The sequence below is a fragment of the Acomys russatus genome, chromosome 4, assembly GCF_903995435.1.
Source record: "Acomys russatus chromosome 4, mAcoRus1.1, whole genome shotgun sequence".
NCBI lineage: Eukaryota > Metazoa > Chordata > Mammalia > Rodentia > Muridae > Acomys > Acomys russatus.
Genome location: NC_067140.1, coordinates 5877266 through 5898989, shown reverse-complemented (window position 1 = coordinate 5898989; position 21724 = coordinate 5877266). Strand labels below are relative to the sequence as shown.

Here is a 21724-nt window from a genome sequence, read left to right as displayed (position 1 = left end):
GAAGCTCAGCCCATCAGGTTTGGTGGACCAAGCTCAGCCCATCAGGCTTGGTGGACTAAGCTCAGCCCATCAGGCTTGGTGGACCAAGCTCAGCCCATCATCAGGCTTGGTGGACCAAGCTCAGCCCATCATCAGGCTTGGTGGACCAAGCTCAGCCCATCATCAGGCTTGGTGGACCAAGCTCAGCCCATCAGACTTGGAGGCAAGCACCTTTACCCACTGAACCATCTTGCGGGCTCTTTCCCTAAACTTTCTTCTGCCTCCAGCCCTAAGTGAATTGTTTAAAAACCAAATGGGTCTGAAGAGGCATTTCCAGCCACCAGGCTGTGACTTCTTACAGCTCACAGTCACACTTGGATGGATTTTTACCATGTAAGCCGTTTTGCTGCCATGGGCGCCATCACTGTTCACTGGAGTAGGGCATGGGGCGCATCATCGTCAGCCCTTCTCTGCCGTGTCCTACTGATTACCCGCCCCCAACTTCCCAAGTCTCTTCCTTCAAAGTGACTTTGACTTAGTAGAATTTTTAGTGCTCTGTGACATTACTTCAGAACCAGAGCTGTGGTAAGGGTCACGTGAAACCTCAGTGAGCACTCAGGTCCAGGATCCACAGCCACACACACGTCACAGGAGTCCAGCATGGGCCTGTGACATTTTCTTCAAGAGTCTAAAAATTCAAAAATCATTGCCAGTGCTCTGGCCGATCCTTCATTTCGATCAATTTGTCATTTTGACCAGTTTATTTTGGGCCTCGCTATTTTTGACCAGATCAGCTGCTCCTACAACCCAACCTTCTGGAGCCATCTGTGCTGGACAGGGCTAGCCTTCATCCTGATGTCCCGGGGAGCCTGATGCCCAGGGCCTGGCACAGAGAAGACACACTCTGGTGGCTGTGCTGGCCTAAAGCTCTGGATTAGGATATGACTGCTGTCACCTTGGCCCCAAGCTGATCTCAGGGCTCAGAGTGGGGCTACTGAAGCCAAGGCCTGCGACCTGCTCTATTTCAGAAACGTCTGTCGTCTCACCCAAGGCCATCAGAGCACTGGTACACTGTCTGGTCAATGGGTATCAGGCATTAAAAATGGACCTGATATCCAGGCCTGGTGGTACAGGCCTTTAACTTCAGACTAAGGAGGCTGAGGCAGGAGGATGAGAAGTTCAAAGCCAGCTCAGGAAGCTTAGTGTGACTGTCTCAAAATTTCTTTAAAAGTGGCACTGGTCAGTAGTTGAGAACACATACTGCTCTTCCAGAGGTCCTGTGTTCTATTCCCTCAACCCCTCCAGGGTGGTTCACACTGGCTGAAATGTTAGCTCCCGGGGATCTGACACCTACTTCCAGTCTCTGCAGGGGATACACATGGTATACCCTCATGCAGGCATACAAATATGGATCAAATAATATTAAAAGAAATTATTTTATTTTAATAAAATAAAAATAAATATTAAGATTTTTAAAATTGTATTTATTGTATATGAGTGCTTTATCTGCAGAAGAGGGCATCAGATAACATTATAGATCATTGTGAGCCACCATGTGGTTGCTGGGAATTGAACTCAGGACCTCTGGAAGAGCAGGCGGTGTCCTTAACCACTGAGCCATTTCTCTAGCCCCCAATATTAAGATTTTTAAATAAAAAGAGGGCTGTGTTAGCTCAGAGTGCTTGTCTAACATGCACAAGGCCCTATGTCCAATCCCTAATACCCCCCAAAAAAGGGGGTCCAGTGGGAGAGAGCGAGGGCAGCTTAGCAGCCCCTCTCACTGCAGAAAAACTCCAAGTCTACATGTTATTTTGGGAGTGTAAGGCCCACGATGTGAATGGTGCCAGACCAGGATATCATATAACGAGGCAATGTCTCTAACAAGACTTAAAGACAGGGGCTTCCACCTGATCAGTTTACCAGAGGCAGGATGTGCCCATGTAAGCTCCCACCCTGAAAGGTACTCTGCCCCCAGTGCCAGTCCACAGGCCGCTGGAACCTACGTGGTCCATGTTCACCCCAGTAGTCCAGGCAGCCTCTGCAGGGCTCACATGCCTCCTTTTACCCCGACCCACCTGACTTGCACGGAAGGCACCAAACTCCCACACCCGAAGTCTCTCTTGCCTCCTCAACACCACAAACTGGCGTCCCACCCAGAACATCAGACTTCATGTGTGCTGGGTCGCCTGACCGGGAAAGGGTTCCCAGTGGGGTTAGAAAAAGGTTTTATTCACGGTCAAGATTAAAAATGTGTGGTTTTTCAAACACAAATGTCTAAAATATCTAACTTCACTCAACTTTCAGGCCCAATTCCCACAGGTCAGTGACTTTCCACAGCCTGACAGCAGCCATTTTAATTATTAAACTTTTATTAACAGTGAGAGAGAGAGAGAGAGACAGAGACAGAGAGAGACAGACTGGGGTGGATAATGATACTAGGATTATGTAGCACTCAGAGGACAGCAACTTCAGAACTGTTTTTTTCTCCTTCCGTCTGTACATGGCTTCTGGGGATTGCGAGCCATGCTGCCAGCCACACAACCATTTTAGAAACACGTCCTTTTAAATGCACAGTGGGTCCCGGGGACCCTATGACACTTTTCTCTGAGGTTACGATCAGCCCCCACTGACCTCTGCATTTGAGTCCTGTTTGGCTCATATTCACTACTTTGTTGGGAAAGCACCTACTTGTCCTATCACACACAGGCTTTGTCTCCCAGGGCCAGCACGCTGGGCCCCACTGACAGCTCCACAGGACCAGCCCATCTCCCCCTCTCTCCAGAATCCTCACCTTGTGATGTCTTCTGTCAGCTGGGCCGGGTCAGGAGGGTAGAACTTGACTGTGAAGGCAAAATTCCAGGGGCTGCCTAAAAGGAGAGAAGGCAGGAGAGCTCAGAGAGGCCTTGTCAGCCTAGCGGCTGGCCCAGACGCACCAGCCAGTGAGCACTCCTTTCCAGCTTTCCCTCTCCTGGAACGCCTTTCCCACTTGGCAGATGAGGAAACTGAGTCCCAGGCGAACAGACTTGGGTAGGACAGCGAGATAGCTCAACAGGAAACAGTGCCCGCTGTGCAAGCTTGGTGCCCTGAGTTCAAGGCCTGGGGCCCACAGCCAAAGGGCAAACTCCTGAGAATGTCCTCTGACCTCCATATGTGCGCCTTCATTCATGTCACACACACACACACACACACACACACACACACACACACACACGGACTGCTGAATTTCTTCATTAAAACATGACTAGCAAATGAGAACATGGGGGCCCACGTGACAAAGTTGACCAGCTCTACTCAGAAGCACAGGAATTTAAAACCGTGAGAGTGAGGTTTTTGTTGGTTGGTTAATTTTGTTGTTGTTCTGTTTTGTTTTGTTGTGGTTGTGTGTGTGTGTGTGTGTGTGTGTGTGTGTGTGTGTGTTGCAGCTACCTTCCCAACCTCAGTTTCCTTTTCATAGACAAAGATTTTAAGGACCAATCAGCTAATTGGTAACAGACAGCAGGTGCCCAAACTCTGGTCACTCGACCCCAGAGCCCAGGTTCTTAATCGCAGACTCATTAGAAAAGGCCTCCACACAGGCCCCATCTCAGGAAGAACAGCAGCGACAGCAAACATTGCTCAGAGCCCAGCTGATGTTCCCTACACAGCGTGAGCGCTGGGTCACCCACACTGAGTGCACTGGGGCAGGCACTGCTGCGCCCCACATCTGTGCCTCACATCATCCTCACAGAATCCCAAAGCTGTGCTATCATGGCCCCACTTCACAGTGAGGAAACTGAGGCATCGAACAGTTATGAAACACAAGAAGTAGGAAGTGAGCTAGAACTCCTTCCTATTCAAGCACTGTGTCCAGAAGCAAACAGCCGCCATGTCTAGTGATGCCTGCGTGTGTGTCACTTTCCTGTCACTCCCAGCTCATGAGGTGCAAACGGCTAGTACACTTGCCAAGAAGAGGCAGAGCCTCAGAGACACTTCCCAACATGTCTGAGGTGACAGGCAACGAGGCTTGAGGGAAGAAATACCTATGTCATGAAGCCACCAGCAAGGGTGAGGGGATGTGACCAACAAGAGAACAACAGGGCTGGAGAGATGGCTCAGCAGTTAAGAGCACCACTTGCTCTTCCAAAGGTCCTGAGTTCAATTCCCAGCAACCACATGGTGGCTCACGACCATCTATAATGAGATCTGATGCCCTCTTCTGGTGTGCAGGTGTACATGCAGGCAGAACACTGTATACATAATAATAAACAAATCTTTAAAAAAAAGAGAGAGAGAGAGAGAGAGAGAATGGAAGCAAAACTGTTCACCTGAGTCCCAGAAGACAGGATGGGGAGAAAGAGGTGGGCATTTCAGAGACTGGGACAGAGGCAAAGCTCTAATAGAGGAAGGGTGTGTGTGTGTGTGTGTGTGTGTGTGTGTGTGTGTGTGTGTGTGTGTGTATGTGTGTGTAGGGATATGTATGTGTGTGTATATGTGTGTGTAGGGGTATATGTGTGTAGGGATATGTGTGTATGTTTGTCTATGCATGTGTGTGTAGGGATATGTGTGTGTGTGTGTGTGTGTGTATGTGTGTGTATGCACACACATGCACGCACAGGTGTTCTCCTTGTTCATGTACTAGGGAAGCCAGAGACTGATGTAGGGGGTCTTCCTCTAATGTTATCTATCTTATTATTTTTTTTTTTAAGTTTTATTTATTTTAACTTTACCTATGTTTTGCCTATGTATTTGGTGCACCATGTACATATAGTGCCTGAAGAGGCCAGAAAAGGAAATCAGATCCCCCATGGACCGGAGCTGGAGATGGTGAGGGCTGGGAACCAAGCCCAGGTCCTCTGCAAGAGCAGCAAGTGCTTCTAACCACTGAGCCACCTCTCCAGCTCTGCTTAGTCATGCCAACTTCACACATACATGCAATGTATCGTGCTCATGCCCATCCCTAGCCACCCCCACACCTCAGCATGCCTCCTTCTCGCCCTCATGTCCTCACTTTTCCTTTATTACGGCCTGAGCCCAGTTAGTGCTCCCTACACTGCAGGAGTGCTGGTCACCCACTTTCACCTACTTTTCTGAGACTAGTTTCTCAATGAACTTGGAGCGCTTCAACGTGGCTACACTGGCTGGACAGCAAGCCCCTAGGACTCGCCTGTGTTATGAATGGTGTGCTGCCCTTACCGGCTTTACCTCGGTGCTGAGGATCAGAACTCAGGTCCTTTTGGTTGGGCAATGAGCACTTTACGTACTGAGCCAACTCGCAGTGCTTTAGACGAGGCGTTCCCTAAGGATCGAGGCTACAAGGTGTGAAGGCCACGGTTTGAGCTGGCAATATGAACAAGTCCACGCATCAAGATTGGGGCGGGGGGGGGGGCGCCCTCCAGGCTTGCTCAGGAAGTGACCTTAGGGCCTGGTCCTTGGGCCTGGCTGCCTCTCTTTTCCAGGCTACTGGTCTTTATTCAACTCTGCACACTTGGCTGCCTGTATCTGTTCCAATTCTTTCAAGGCATGAAAGGCTGGCCTCCCAGCAGGCCTGGCACCCCAGCAGGGCTGGCACTACTAGAAGACAGCCTAAAATTCAGACCTAAAACCCTGCTGACCCAGAGTATGCTTTGCCTGTGTGCCTGCCTCTTTGTCTCCAATTGTCAGGATCCTACAGGAAAATCTCCTCAAGCCCCCTCCTGCAGAGTCAGCTGGCTTCCCTGGGCCAGCTGCCTGCTGCCATGGCAACATACTTAGCTACAGCTTCCCAGCCAGGGGACCGGGGAGTCCAACCCTGAGGAGACTAAACAGAGATGCCTCCAGGCCTCCACCTACTGCAGGCTGAGGCTACCTACCTCCCCTCTCCACTCTCTGAGCTTACACACACACACACACACACACACACACACACACACACACACAGAGACACACACACACAAACACACCCCAGCATGTTTCTCTCTGGGCCAGAAAAGACAGGTTGCCGACCTGCTCATCTGCCCCCTCCCCAGGCATTGAAAAGAGAACAAGATGAAAGCCAGGGCTCAAGACTGGCTCAGCCAGCGCTTGGCTCTGTGACCTTGTGTGACATAGCTGCTACTCTCTGGACCCGAGTTAAGGGTTGCTCACCATCCCCCTGGACTAGCTGTTTCTACATCATCTGTCACTGAGCTAATTTCCTGAATGCATTTATGGTTTCTTTACTAAGTTGCTGTGTAGCTCTGTACTGTCATTTCTAGGCTCTGGGCCTCAGGCTTGTCACCTACAAAATAATGTCAACATCCACTCCTGCCCCGCCTTCCCTAAGAAGACTTGCCATGCATGGCAAAAGAGTACAGGAATCCAGGAGCACACGCCAAAGTAGATGGGAGCACAGGAGCCAGGCCCTGCCCACCCATCCACACACACCACCCACAAGCCAACACTCACTCCGGATCTGCTTCTTGATTTCCTTGGAGGGGTCCAGCCAATTCTGGAAGAGAATCGAAGATTTGTCCTTTAGAAGGAAGATGGAAGGGTGGGCAGAGCAGGGGTTGGGAGAGACAACTCTCTGGAAGTGGCCGGCCATAGACTGTCATGGGGCGGCGGGGAACACGTTCTTGCCTGGATCGATTTACTTGGCACTAGGGAGTGAACCAGGCCTGGAATCCCCACGGGGTTTGGACATGGCGTCGGGCCTGGTGTTGCCCTGAGATGGCCACAGAGAGTAGATGTTGCCATTAGCTAAGGAAGTCAGGCAGCCCTCCGCCAGGGAGGGGAGAAGGCATTGGTTGGGACGGGGGAACAGCTACACCATAGCTCTCTGGCTACCCATGTGGGTTTACCTTAGAGGTCAGGGCTGCTGGTGTAGAAGCAGAGGCTGCCTACTGAAGGTCTGGGGGGAAGCCAGAGGATGTGGTTGGGCCTAGAGAACCTCCCCCCCCATCCCAGCCAGCCCCCAGCCGGGTACCTTCTGGCTATCAGCATCGCAGAAGGTCAGACCGAAGTAATCTTTCTCCAGGAGGTTGAGGTGCTCACAGACCAGGTCAAACAGTACCTGGCCCCGGCCGTGCTTCTGAGGGAGAGAGAAGAGCTACCGTGAGGCTGGTGGACCCTCTGGCGGGGCTGGGAGCTGATCCAGGTTCCACTGGACAAAGAGCGGCCCCAAGCCTCCTCAGGGCTGGGCAGGCCCTCAGCACTCCTGCCACTGTCTCTGCTCTCCGAGTCTAGAAGTGTCCACCTCACCTAGGGCCCTACTACAAGTGCTGCCAGGGTCTTCCTAGACTATGGACCTGCTTGAGAGGAGCCTAGAGATTTCTGCTTAACAGAAATCTAGAGAAAAAACTGAAAACCAAAGTCCTAAGACTTGGGGTGGGGTGAGGTGGGCTGAGAAAGCGAAGATGCCCATTAAAAGATGTGAGGCAGAGCCAGGAACGGGGCATTGCAGATTGTGTGGAACTCAGAATCACAGTAGGACTATGCTTTTGTGGTCAGCCCTTAAATGGTGACATTCCTTTTTTTTTTTTAAGATTTATTTATTTATTTTATGTTTATGGGCACACTGTCTTCATGCATACCAGAAGAGGGCACCAGATCTCATTATAGATGGTTGTAAGCCACCATGTGGTTGCTGGGAATTGAACTCAGGACCCCTGGAAGAACAGCCAGTGCTCTTAACCACTGAGCCATTTTTCCAGCCCCCCCCCCTTTTTTTTGAGACAGGGTCTCTCTGTGTAGTCTTGGCTGTCCTGGACTTGCTTTGTAGACCAGGCTGGCCTCGAACTCACAGAGATCCAGTTGCCTCTGGCCCCCAAGTGCTGGGATTAAAGGTGTGCGCCCCACCGCCTGGCAAATGGTAACATTCTTACCAAGGCACAAGCACCCTGAGACACCTTTTCTGGTGCCAGTCTGTGCTGAACCTTAATTTGGTTTGCAATAGTAATGGCCCTTTCTGGACCTCGGTGTCACCATCTGTACAAGGGAGTGCCAGGCCAAACCATCCCTCCGGACATGGCAGTTGGCCCTCCTCTGGTTTGGCTTGGACTCAGGACACACAGAAGCTAGCCTGGCACTGAGGCCAGCCAGCCTAGGGCAGGGCATATGGCGCTGAGTGCTCCCTACCTCCACCTCACACTCGTACTCGGAGGCGTCAAGCAGGGTGACTCGGCAGATGGCACTCTTGAACTTCTTGGCGATCTTCTGGGGCGACTTCTGGGCCTTGCTGGGCGTGGTCCTCTCCGACAGGCCATCGGCCTCACAGTAGTCCTTTTCTTCCATTTCTAGGTTCTGTGGGGCCAAGCAAGGAAGGAAGTCAGTTAGCTTGAAACAACCAGGAGCGACTGGGTGGTTGAGGTCAAGGCACCCCCTAAAATAAGAAGTGCCACCTTCCAAGACCCTCAGCGTGACCAGGGGCTGTGGTTGTTATACACAGGTAAAAATGTGATGTTTTCATGCGAGCTAAAAGGGTCTGTCTTCCTGCAGGCTTCTGCTACCCTGGACAGTCTCTGTGGACAAGAGCATCCCAGAGCACTGACGTTTCCACCAAGCTGCCTTGTCCCTCTCCCTATGACACTGCGTGACTCATCAGGACATCGGTCTGGTCTCTCACATCCTTCCTGTCACCAGGTCTAGCATAAGGCTGGGAGCTGTGGCGATCTTAACGGAGGGAAGAGCTGGCTCCCTCCATGAGTGCAGCCAAGTCCTTGCCTCTCTGTGCCTGTTATGAGGTAGGGAGGTATAAACGGGGGGTGTGGTAGGGGTGGGGTGAGTCAGTGAGTCCTTCAGGCTCCCGCAGTTCTCAGGGGATGAGTCTTGTGAGGGTCTCACTGGGTTTGCCAAGCCCGAGTGAGGAGGCAGGAGACTAACACTAAAAGGGCCGTGTCTGGCATCAGTTCTGGGTCTCGCCCTCACCTCTGGCTTTGTATGTGCCTTCAGGTTGACTGTGCTGAGCCACAGATCCTCTCAGCACAAAATGGAGGAGATGACATCTCCCCTCTTGGGATGGGGGGTGGGGGCAGGGAAATTAATTACGCCCCAGCCCAGAGTTCAGCATGTAACAAGTCATGAATACACCTGAACCCTTCTTCCTTTTCCGCTGAGGAAATTCTAGGGCTCTAAGAACTACTGAGGCAGGAAGAGGGGAGGATTAGTGAGGCAGGAAGAGGGATGTCCCAGGCCCCAGTACACACCTGTTCAGCAGGCCTTGTGTCCTGCTGCGGCAGATGCTTCTCATTGGAATTGGTCTCTGGGTGGCTGTGGCCTGCAGGGGTCACTGGGGTGGTCACAGCTGCGGCAGCCTCAGGCTGCTGTGGAGTCTCCTCCTGAGCCTTCTTCACCTCAGAATCGGGGCCTGTCTCTGTTGTCATGGTGACCAGCACGCCTGCATTGGAATGAAGGAGAGCATGTGACTGGGAGAAGGATGATAATGTGACAACAAGGGGGCAGGAATCGCGCACACACACACACACACACACACACACACACACACACACACACACACACACACACACGGCGAGGGACAGATGGAGAGGCCGGACAAAGAACCAGAGGGAAGAAAGGGGAGAAGGGCAGAGGGAAAGCGAGAGTGTGAGGGGTCAGCGGCCCTGGAGGAAACCTGAGGCGTCCTTCCCTCTGTGTCCAGTCATAGAGAAGCCCAGGTCTGAGATCTGGACCCTTTCTAAAGATGATGCTCTAGGGCGTTTCGCTCCACACCAGGCGCCAGCCAGGCCTTGGCCAGGCTGACTCCCCTGCTACACCTGGCGCACAACAGCCTCTCAGTTAACACAGGACACACTGAATGCAAACTGACAAAGCCCTGGATTGCAGGCCTGAGTGCAAGAGTTTAAGCAACTCCCTTCACTTCCCAAGCTACAATAACAGACACAGACACACACACACAGATACACACACACACACACCAGCCCCAGCTTCACAGGATACTGTCAAGATGGGGTCTCATAGGGTAGACGCAAGTAGAAAATACTCCGTGCTGCCCACGGAATGCTCAGGGTAGCAGGGTTCAGGCTGTCTGCTACAAATGTGTCACCTCATCTCTCTGAGACTCACCCACAAACTGAGGGACAGGCTGTTCTTTTTTTAAATGTGTATTTTGAAGTGTTTGGATGGAATATTCTTTTTTTTTTTTTAAGATTTATTTATTATTTATACAGTGGCTTACATGTACACCTGCACACCAGAAGAGGGCATCAGATCACATTATAGATGGTTGTGAGCCACCATGTGGTTGCTGGGACTTGAACTCAGGACCCCTGGAAGAGCAGCCAGTGCTCCTAACCACTGAGCCATCTCTCCAGCTCGTGACAGGCTGTTCGTAACAGTTGCCCCTTTGAAACATTAAATGAGATGCCTGAGAAAACAGGGACCTGCTGCCCAGCTACTCTGCTGGAATTAGCCAGATCCGACGGACAGACAGTGACCCCAACAGTGAGGCTCATGCTTGATTCATCTGTTAGGGCCATAAGGGACACCTGCCACGAGATGTTAGGAAAGTTAAGACCCCCAGGGACGGGGGAGGGGTGCGCATAAAAGGGAAAACATCACCGGGCGTGGTGGCGCACACCTTCAATCCCAGCACTCGGGAGGCAGAGGCAAGTGGATCTCTGTGAGATCGAGGCCAGCCTGGTCTACAAAGTGAGTCCAGGACAGCTACACAGAGAGACCTTGGAGAGAGAGAGAGAGAGAGAGAGAGAGAGAGAGAGAGAGAGAGAGAGAGAGAGAGAGAGAGAGAGAGAGCGCTTCATTTATAGTCTAGACATTTTGGGATTACTTGGATCTTTTTGTTTTTGAGACCAGGTCTCACCATACAGCCCAGGCTAGCTAGCCTTGCCAGGATTAAAATACTTTTTAAAATTTTTATTATTGTTGTTGTCACGGCACATGTGTGGAAGACAGAAGACAACTTTTCAGAACTTGGTTCTCTCTTCCACGGTGGGTTCTGGGGATCCAGCTTAGGTCTTCAGGCATGCATCACAAGCACTTTTATCCACTGAGCCACCCAACAGGCGAGGCCTTGGGCTCCTGATCCTTCTGCCAGCCTCCCCAGTGATAGGATTACAGAACGTTTGGGTATTTGTAATAAGGATATTAACTTGTAAGTGTGTTTTGTTTTAAAGGCAAAAGCATCCATTCCTGACCACAACCAGTATAAGGGAACTGGGCAGGAGCCATCACTCTTTGGTCTAGACCTTTCCTCTAAAGTCACTGAGTCATAGTATGTAAGAAAGATCTACACAAGACATGGCGGGAGCCTCTCCTCAGCCATCCACCAGGAAAGAGCACAGACAGGCAGGCCTCCTGGACACTCTAAACTACCCACACGCTCCAGGACCCACACTTCCATTTCTTTATCCGTGCCAGGTATGGTGTCTTACGCCTCTATTACCAGCTCTTGGGAAGCTACAGCAGGATTACCACAAGTTGGAGGCCAGCCTAGGCTACAAAGTAAGACCTATCTCAAAAACCCAACAAAACAAAACAAAACATTTAAATGTATTTACTTATTCAAATTTGCAGAGGGGACAGAGTGTCCAGGGCCCCACATACACTAGGTAAGCACCCTGGCCATTCCTTTTTGCTCTGTGGTACTCTCTGCATTCCCGTGGGCATGGGACTCGCCAAAGCAAAGGCAGACTACAGGTGAGCCCAGGGCCGTGAAGAGGGCACACATGGAAGTGCTCATGAGCAGAAGCTGCCAGCACAAACAGTAGACAGGGAAGATGGGAGGAAGGGAAGATGGCCGCACTGCCTCACTGCACTCAAGAGAGGCTCTCTGCCAGCCATGACCCGGATCTTGAGGGGCGGGGCTGGGGGGGGGGGACACAGCTTCAAGCCAGTACATAAAGACACACCATCACTCATGTGAGCTCTGGGCACAGCAGCTGCTCTGAAGGGGGAGTTCCCAGGCCAGGCAGGGTCAAACTGAGTCCTGTCTGCTGAGGATATCAAGTCCTCATGTCAGGTAGGGTCAACAAGCAAGTCATTTTGTGTTTTAAAAAATTCAAAGGCTGGGTCTAGAGAAAGAGAGAGCTCAGTGCTTAAGAGTACCTGCCGTTCTTCTGAAGGACCCAAGTTCAGTTCCCAGGACCCATATCAGGTATCTCAGACCTGCCTGGAACTCCAGCTGTGGGCTGGGGAGGGATGTCTGACTTCCTCTTAGGGCCTCCACTATCGCCAACACACCCACATGGCAAATACACATAAATAATAAAACAAGTGTCTAAAAATCCAAAAACTGGCTGGGCGGTGGTGGCACACGCCTTTATCCCAGCACTCTGGTGGGAAGGAGTGGGGCAGGGGCAGGCAGATCTCTGTAAGTTCGAGGCCAGCCAGGGCTACACAGAGAGATCCTGTCTCAAACACAAAACAAAACAAAACAAAATCCAAAAACTTATGTAGACACTTTCGGCTGTGACAAGCAGAATCCACATGACCCTAGTGTCAGGCACCTTGTACCTCACCCCTCCCCCTCCCGTGTCCTCTGTTTGGCTCCCACCCAGACTCCTGGAACTTCCCCCTACCTGACTCTTCCTGGAAATAGCTAGGAAACCAGTCTTCCATGAGTAGCCCAAATTTCCTGCAGAGCCTCTGGTAGCCACAGACTGGCGAGAGCTGGACACTTTCTGAGAAACAACCACTCCACTCCTGCCGCAGGTAAGACCTGAGTGGCAGTCACTTCCTCAAACAGTGTCCCTTAGCTCTTCAGGCCACTCTCCTCCCCCCACTGGTTGCCTAGCTCTCCGGATCTGAAGAGCGGGCCCATCTTCTCTCTCCCCTGCACTCAACCTATCTCCAGCAAAAAGCCCAACGTCACCTCCTCAAAGGATAAAGAGCGCAGACCCAGGCTGGACACCAAGGAAGTTGACTGAGGCCATGGCTGGGGGGCTGGACACATAGATGTTGGCTTGTCCTCTCAGAGTAAACGAAGTGGGATGCAAAAATCATAGGCAGCATTAACAAAAGAGCGCAGTACTGCTGATGCATACTTATGACCCCATCTTAGAAAACACACAGATCCTTAAGACAATGAGAAATAAGAAAACCTGTCCTTATGTAAACTTGATATAGGCTAATAAAAAAAAACATTTAAAATATATAAATAGCTAGGCAAACAAATGCTGAGGACCACCCCACTCCACCCCAGCACCCCCCTCCGCAGCCCCCATTTAAAAAGCAGAAGTGCCAGTCCTCAGGGCGCCTAGGGGCGCTGTTGCCCGGCCCCACCCCCGCCTCCCAGCTTAAACCTGACAGCCCATCATTTCTTGCATTAAAATTTCAAACTCCTTCATCTGCTCTTTCCCATCACGCTTGTCCCAGCACTCCTCAGGAATCTTCAACTACCTCCTTACGTAACACTCCCGACAAGGTAAACAGGGAAGTGCACTGCTCCTAAACACACGTGGAGGTTCACGACCTGCACGGTGCAGCCCGACTCCCTCAAGCGTTCTGTCTGGTCCACGTCTTTTCCTGAATATGTGGCTTAACTGCTCCGTCTTCCACGAAGCCTTTCCCAGCCACCTCCCCACCAAAACTACCTGCACGCTTTTACGGCCCTGTGGAACATTCCTTTCCTGCACGCCTTTGGCAGGCATCACCTGGACTGATTTGCTGTTGGCTTTTCTCCTTGGCTCGTTGACCACCTGGCTTATTCACTGTGTTATTCCTCCCAGGGTCAAAGGTCACATCTACTGGAAACTAGAACTGCTGTGGTCATATGTAATGCTGGTGAGGTAATCAGAACGAAAGGACAAGGATTGGTGGAATATCTTGGGCCTCCAAAAACAAGAAAACTAAAGGCCCCTGTGACTTGCATGAGAACACCCTGCTCCCGGACCACATTCCCCAGAGACACCAGCCATTTGTTCTTGTCCCAGTCATGATGTCACCCTCACTTTATCATCTACGAGCAGCAATTATATTTCCTTTGGTGGATGTGTTTCAAGACTTAAAATTACCTCGCTGGCATATTGTACAAATAAACTTATTAAGGCACAGAGGCTTTTATATTTGAAAACTCGGCACACCGTTTCTAGAGGTTCTTAAATTTCAGGACAATGCTTTTCACGACTATTATTTTCTTCCTAAGGACTACGGAGATCTCCACGCCACATCAGGCTGGTTTATTCTCACCCCCTGGGTTTCCTGGTAGTTGCTAATTCTTAAAACAAATACGCCGGAGAATACACATCACCACCGTGTGACGCACTTCTACTTCCGGTCTGCCACTGTGTCTCGTTGAGAAGCCCTGGTTGTCTTTATTATACCATCAATAAAACGGGAATAAGAAAGCATGGGCTTGTTTTCAGCTTATGGTGGGCTGGTCAGGATATAACACGCTGGAAAGTCAAATGGCACCTACGAGGGACATTTCAGCCAAGTGCCAGCTATGCTATCTCCGAATGACAGACAGACTAACAGTTTCTCTCTTTTTAACTGCAGCTTGTTCAAGACCAGGCTTGAGTCAAACACCTGACCTCAGGTGATTTTCCCTCATTCCCCCAAGCAGCTGGGACTTCAAGGACTTGTCACCATGCCTATGTAGTCTGGTAATGAGGCTCATCCTCCTCTTCTCCTGCCGTGCTCAGATTTCCCTTTCTTCTTTCCTTTTCCTTCTCTAACTGCCGCCCCCTCCCCCCGCCCCAATCTCCTTCTACATCTGGTTAGTCCAAAACTTGCTATGTAGACCAGGCTGGCCCTGACTTCACAGCGACCAACCTGCCTCTGCCTCCCAGGTGCCACCACACCTGCTGCCACACCAGGACCCAGATCTTTACATGATTGCCTTAAAATCTGAGGTGAGCTCATGCCTGTAATCCTAGCACTCGGGAGGCTGTGGCAGGAGGATTGCTATGAGTTTGAGGCCAGCCTGCATTACATAGTGGGTGCATAACAAGATCTGGCCTCGGATGAATAAACAAATAAATAAATCTACACACATACAGCCTAGAGGTTAAAAAATAATAATTTTTTCAGATGCCCATCACTGCACATAACAGGATGAAAAGGTCAATAAGTCCCGCTTAAGCCTATTTTTAAATTTTATTAATTAAAAATAAAAACATTTTTAAACATTTGCAAAAGGGAATCTTTCTTTAACAAGCCCAAGGATAACAGCATTCTCTCTCACTAGGCCGCAGAAAGGGAGCCAAGAACGGGGCTGTGGCTTCTGACACAGCAGGCCACGTCACGTGGCCATGGCTCTTGCTCAGGCTGAGGATGGCACAGACTGGGAGAGCTGCTGGGTGGCCAGGTGAAACTGGGCACAGTTGAAGGACTCCTGTAGGAAGCTCGTGCCTCTTCCCATGGAGCTCACTGCAGTGAGAGGATGGTGTGACCCCAGGAGACAACTGGAAAGAATTTAGATCCTCCAGGGTATGTTTTAGCCTTGCACAAGAGTCTGGGGAACCTGCTGGTCCAGACCGTGGTCTTGGTGCCCAATGGCTTCTGGGTAGGGGGTAGAAGTGGAGCTGAAACGTGTAGAGAGAAGGAGTCAAGGAGCATCTGAGTTATCACGTGGCCTTTAAAAGAGCCAGTCCCAGATGCTGTGACACCTCAAGACACATGCAGAGGAAACTCCAGGCCTGGCAGGAGGGACTGGCTGACCAGGAAGAAGAGCAGCAACTAGGGTCGTGCAGGCAGCCTTGTAAGAGTCAGACATGTCAGGGACTAACGCAGAAGGACAGGACTGCCCCCATGGGGCGCCAGTGTTGCCGGGCCCCGGGCTAAAGACTTCCCACGGTTCACAGACCCCCTCACGGCACAGCAGCGAGCACTCAGAACCAGAGGGCAGCCATGTCTGCCCAGAAGAGAGGCAGAAGGGGAAGGCTCCACAAGACAAAGGCCAGCCAGCGGGACCTGACTGGTGACACCAACATATGAGGGGCACATGCACAGGATTAGGAGAGAGAAAGGTCAGCTAGAATATAAATGCTAACGGCGCTTGCCCATGCCACTGCTGTCTGGAGAGAGAGGCCCTGCGTGGCCAGGGCTATAGGGCTGGCTCAGCAGGATGTCAGCAGCTGGGCCTCTGCGACATTCCAGGACCACAAAGCATCCTGCACACACTCTAAGCTTTCCATCTGCGGGGAAATAAATGTCTCCTCAGCTGAGGCAGTACCCACTTGGCCGGGCAGCTGTGCCACCTCTTTAAAATGAGTCAGGCGGCATCTGGCTAAACCTTCTAACTGGGGTTAGTGTGAGTCAGCATCTTCAAGGCCAGTCATCAGATTGGTTGTTTCTCAAGTCTCCTAGCTACTTCCCCGGGCCCAAACCTGCTCAATCCACTGTCTCCCTACGGTCATTCCTAGGATTTATTCTTCAAGAGTAGCCTCGGGAATCTTTACAGAAGTGGATGTCCTCATTAAAACCTCCAGTGATGGCTGGGCATGGTGGTGCACGCCTTTAATCCCAGCACTCGGGAGGCAGAGGCAGGTGGGTCGCTGTGAGTTCGAGGCCAGCCTGGTCTACAAAGTGAGTCCAGGACAGCCAAGGCTACACAGAAAGACCCTGTCTCGGAGAGAAAAAAAAAACACACACACACCTCCAGTGGTATGTGGTAACACAAGCCTGTAATCTAAGCACTCAGGAGGCTGAGGCAGGAGGATCAAGGCCAGTTTGGGAAACATGGTAAGCCCCTATTCAATAAACCCCAAACAGCTCTAGTGATTTCCCATCAAAATAAGACACACTCTCCTTACTAAACTATAGCCCCGCACCCCCTGTCCCCTCCACCGGTCCACCGGTGGTCCCTGCCCATCTGTTTAGCGCTGGCTCCCAGCCCTGCAAGCCTGTCCTTCCAGTCTCTGTCCCTGCATCAGGGCTTTGTCTTCCCTGGTCATGAACAGTGGCTGTCCCCTCTATTTGTACGACAACTTTCACCTTCTGTATGCTCTTTGTCTCCCCTATCTAAAACGGGTCTTTCTCCCTGACATCCACTTGTTACAGAAGGCTAACTTGTTTACCTTTGTGTTGTTCTAAATACTTTTGTTTGTCTGTTTTTCCAGTGGGCTTTTTTTTTTTTTTTTTTGGAGACCTCACAAACTGAACTTATTTCCACTTCTCTAGAACATGAAGTCTGTGAAGATATGTCTCATTCTTCATTATTGCAGACCTTCGTGCCGTGTTTTGATAAAAAATAACCATAAACATTGAATGAGGTATATAGTAAAATTAGTTCAAGACCAGCCTGGATGACCTCAATACCCCACCTCAAAACCACACAGAGCCCTGTGCGGTGACTTATGACTACAATCTCAGGACTCAGGAGGTTGAGGCAGGAGGACATGAAGTCCAAGGCTAGCCAAGGCTGTATAATGAGATTGCCCCAAAACCAAACCACAAGAAAGATTAATATTGTACCCAGCAAATATTCATAGTTTGCTGTGTGCCAGGTGTTTATCTCTGGACCCTGCCTAGTTAACCCTTACACCAACCTTTAACAGGTGGGCCCCGCATAGTTAACCCTTACACCAGCCTTTAACAGGTGGACCCTGCATAGTTAACCCTTACACCAACCTTTAACAGGTGGACCCTGCATAGTTAACCCTTACACCAGCCTTTAACAGGTGGACCCCGCATAGTTAACCCTTACACCAACCTTTAACAGGTGGGCCCCGCATAGTTAACCCTTACACCAGCCTTTAACAGGTGGGCCCCGCATAGTTAACCCTTACACCAGCCTTTAACAGGTGGACCCTACATAATTAACCCTTACACCAGCCTGCAACAGGTGCTCTTACGATCTCCATTTTCTAAACGGGAAAAATGAAGCAGAAAAGTTAAATAACTCACCCAAGAGCACATGGCTGGCAACAGTGCCAGAATCTTCAGGCTACATTCACCTCAGGAGCCTTCATGGCCCCGAGCCAGGCAGCCTCTTCTCTGATTTATCAGACCTGCATCATGGGACTTTTTATCCAACCTCTTGCCACTCTCCTTACCGCACTGATGAGAGCCACAGCTGCCAAGAAACTGATTTGCGCAAGGACATGACGCTGGGCCAGATCACTATGATTTCAGAGGCCTTCCTACTGGGTAGCATTTCACCAGGGGAATGGGGAGCTCATTGGATGCTGATTTTTTTATTTTTATTATTATTATTATTTTTTTTTTTTTTTTTTTTTTTTTTTTTTTTTTTTTTTTGCAGGAGCGAAGCTGGCAAAGGGCAGACTTCTCAAGACTGAGAAGCAAAGCTGCTGCACTGGGAAGAGCCACGTTTAGAATCTGGACCACTGTTTTTCATTTCAGGGTGGCCACTTCCTACCTGAGGCACCTCCAGGCAAGGCCTCTGCCATCAGAGGAGAGGGCAGTCATCATGTGTGGGAAAAGCGCATCTTTGTGTGCTCAGAAAATGTGAGCAGTCACCCACTAGATGGTGAGGCTGTCTCTTCGAATTCTTGGACACTGATGGCACCAAAGACTTTTGCCCAGGTGTGGTAGGGAACTCTGATTCGGGAGTTAGAAGCAGCAGGAGGAAGGAGGGGGAGAGAAAGGGAGAGGAAGGAAGTGAGGAGGACAGGGAGGGAGCTGGGAAAGAAGGAAGGCTTCAAGAAATGGGGTCAGATGGTCAAGAGACAACTAAAATACCAAGAGATTCCGACAAGATTTTTTCAACAACCAGTTACCAAGACTTCGTTCTGTTGGGGAGGTCAAGGGGACACATCTCTCCCACCCCCCTGGCAACAATGCCTCCGGGGTTGGCAGCCCCATGTCTACTTCCAGACCCACACTGTGTATGCATGAAGCAGGAGGCTAGCCCACTCAACTGCCCCAAGCTCCCATGCCTGCAAATTCTGGAGGGTTTGGCAGGAAGGTAGGAGGAGAGATACAGTGGGTGAGCTGCCTTCACCACTTGCCTCACCATGGAGCGGTGAAAGCTCTTCCGCTTCTTGCCTTGCTCCAAGCATTGAGGAGCTCAGGTGACCCTGTTTCCTCCTTTGGTTCACCTGGGCTGTGGGGTGAAACCGCTTTCTGTCCTTGCTGGTGTGGATGCCTCAACGCCTGTGCATTCCCTTAAGTCTCCTCTCCTGAGCATCAGCTGGTCCTTAGCAGAAGCATTTCGTGGAATTCTGCTTCTAGCCAGGGTCTGGCTCCTGCTCCCGGTGGGTGTGTGGAGGATGGGGGGGGGGGGTCAGGGCTGGTGGGTGAGGGGAGGGCAGGGCTGGGGCTGGGGGCCTGAGGGTTGAGGGCTGGGAAGTGGAAGCTTGGTCTCCACAGTTTACGATACATACAGCAGGACACCTTCTGCAAGTCTCTAAAGCCCCTCCACAGTACCTCGATTTCTCCATTTGTAAACCGGTCAGGCTAGCTCCATCCCAGGTTCCTGTGGAGCTAAGCTCCAATATGGCACTTAGTGACTCCAAGCCCCACAGTTAGTGCTCCAGAGAGGTTCAACATCCTTACCTTTGTTCAAAGACCAACATATTAACACGCATGGAAGGAAATGCGGGGCTTCTAATTTTTGCCTGTATGCTTCCAGTTTCCCCACTATGAACATGCACCGCTTGAGGAGTGAGAAAAGAGCGTACACGTCGGGAGGCTTTCTCTTTCTTCTGGCAGCGGCGCTCTGTCCCCACAGGGATTTCCCCAAGGCTGAACTCCGGCTTCCTCCAGCCACACTGAGTGCCGTGAATGAAATGATGGGAGAGCGCTGGCTGTGCTCTATCTGTCTGAGCCAGGCTCACGTGGTCTAAAAGGATCTGAGCCTCCAGTCATCCTAACGGTTGGGTGCTCAGGTCTGGACGTGGCACTGGGACAGGACAATTTGTCAAAGGCCTGCGGTACCCATAAGAACTGCATTAAATAAAATCAAACAACACAGCGAGGCCACCACCTACCAGCACTGGTTTTCTGTCTAGAAGTTTCATAGACTACCGAGGAGCCACAGACTGAGGTGCCGGTGTGGGCCAGGGACCACGTGACAGCCTCGATCGGTAGAGTCAGGACATCAAAGAAGAGAGCTGCCTCTTGCTTGGACCACTAACTGTGGGAGACAGCAAGACATCCTTTGTCAGTCTGAAAGCCTCTCAGGCTCATACCTCATCCATCCGAGCTGTGCAAGGGTGGAAGGGTTACTCCCCTGACTGGATCGGGTGGCGAAGGTCACATGGCTAGTCAGCTTGAGTACAGCCAGGTCTGGACCCAGGTCTGCTGGCCTGAAGCCCACTGCTCTCTCTCCCTCAATCCTGCTACAACCCATGATCCCTAACTTGCTGTAAACCCATGTAGCCAAAACCACTGTTGCCCTGGACAAAGAAATAATCACAGAACTATCACTTCCCCCACATGTACAGTGCACTTTACAATTTAAAGGATTCTTGTTTTGATTATTTTTGATTTATTTGTCTGAGTCAAGGTCTCCATATGAATTGGAGACTGTCCTTGGCCTCCAGCTCTTCCTGCCTCAGCTTCCTGAAAGCTGAGATTATCTCCATGCCCTGCTAGAATATTCCTTCAATTTATCATTTTGCTTAGATCTCGCTGATGAAGGGCCACAGAGAACAGTACCTCTGAGAACAAAGCCAGAGCTGAGGTCACACAATCCCATAGGCTAGGTGACCTTGGACACACTATTTAGCCTTCCCGGAAGCCAGTGTGAGCATGTACAATGGGACTAACACCCCAAATGTCAAAGGCGTTTAGTGAGAATGAGACAACTTAAGCCCACACGGCCCCTGCTGACCCTGGCCCAGTATTCAACACACAGTAGATCCCTACTGGTGCCGGTGGTGGCTCAGTCAGAAGACACAGACCGACAAACGGCCCAGAGAAGATAAAAACTTGTCCAAGGACATCGAGGGCACAAGCCGCAGCAAGAGCCAACAGGGAACACACAGCACCCTAAGAGAAGCTAAGGACATCGCAGGTGAGGGGCAAACTAGAGAAGAGAAAGATGGGGTCTCCTGGGACATCTCCCCACTTTGATGGTGACAGGGAAAGGTTTTCAAAAGGAAGCAGGAAGAGATAGAAGCAACAGACCTTTAAGGAAAACTCATAGCCTCACAGTTCTACCTCCTCTTCCTCCTCCTCCTCTTTTTCCTCCTCCTCTTCTTTCTCCTCCTCCTCCTCCTCTTCTTCCTGCTCTTCCTCCCCTCCTCCTCCTCTTCTTCTTCTTCTTCTCTCCACTCCCCCTCTTCACTTGAGTCTTAGAGACTGATTAAACACCAATAGAGTTCTCTTATTAGTATTGTTGAGAACAGGGTAGAACTAAAAACAACCTCGGAAGCCCATTAACAGGAGGCTGGACAGACCAGCCAGGATTTGTCCAATATCACAAAAGCATTACATGTCTACTGTGACTATTTTTCTTGTGATTCTGAGGATTGAGGCCAGGTTAGGCAAGCACCCACCACTGAGCCATGTCCTCAGACATGAAAACTTGTGAGATCTATCTTATTTATGCACACGAAAAATAACAACAAATAGTCAAATTAAAATGCAAATCATAAAACAGGAATCTTGTTCATGACCCTCTTGTGATACAGAACATACGCTGGGAGGGCTTGCACTGTGCCCAGCTTCCTCTATAGCACAGGGTTTTGGTGGAAAGGATGCTTGTGAGTCACTTCAATTTTTAAGACATCTTTTTAAAAAGTGTGTTTTCTTATTTATTTGTGTATGTGTATGTGTGAGGTTCTGTGGATGTGTGTCATGGCACACATGTGGAAATCGGGGTAATTTTTAGAACTGGTTTTCACTGAACTTCCACCATGTGCTTCCTGGGAATCTAACTCACCAGGCTTGGGGCAGTCACCTTTACATAGCTGAGCCGTCGGTCTAG

General features: G+C 50.6%; 1 protein-coding gene across 9 annotated transcripts in view; it reads right to left on the bottom strand.

The window, feature by feature from the left end:
- The window catches only part of Epb41l1 (erythrocyte membrane protein band 4.1 like 1), a 125428-nt gene that overhangs the window by 42188 nt on the left and 61516 nt on the right, over positions 1–21724 (bottom strand). For 8 of the 9 annotated variants that reach the window (XM_051143639.1, XM_051143638.1, XM_051143641.1 and 5 more), the window contains 5 exons: positions 9120–9310; positions 8053–8217; positions 6902–7006; positions 6382–6424; positions 2771–2846 (listed from right to left, as the gene is read on the bottom strand). In XM_051143639.1, coding sequence (XP_050999596.1) covers positions 2771–2846; positions 6382–6424; positions 6902–7006; positions 8053–8217; positions 9120–9296 — 566 coding nt within the window. In that variant the 5' untranslated portion in view covers positions 9297–9310. Of the gene's footprint in view, positions 1–2770; positions 2847–6381; positions 6425–6901; positions 7007–8052; positions 8218–9119; positions 9311–21724 lie in introns of those variants that run through there. The other variant, XM_051143637.1, reaches the window with a different exon arrangement.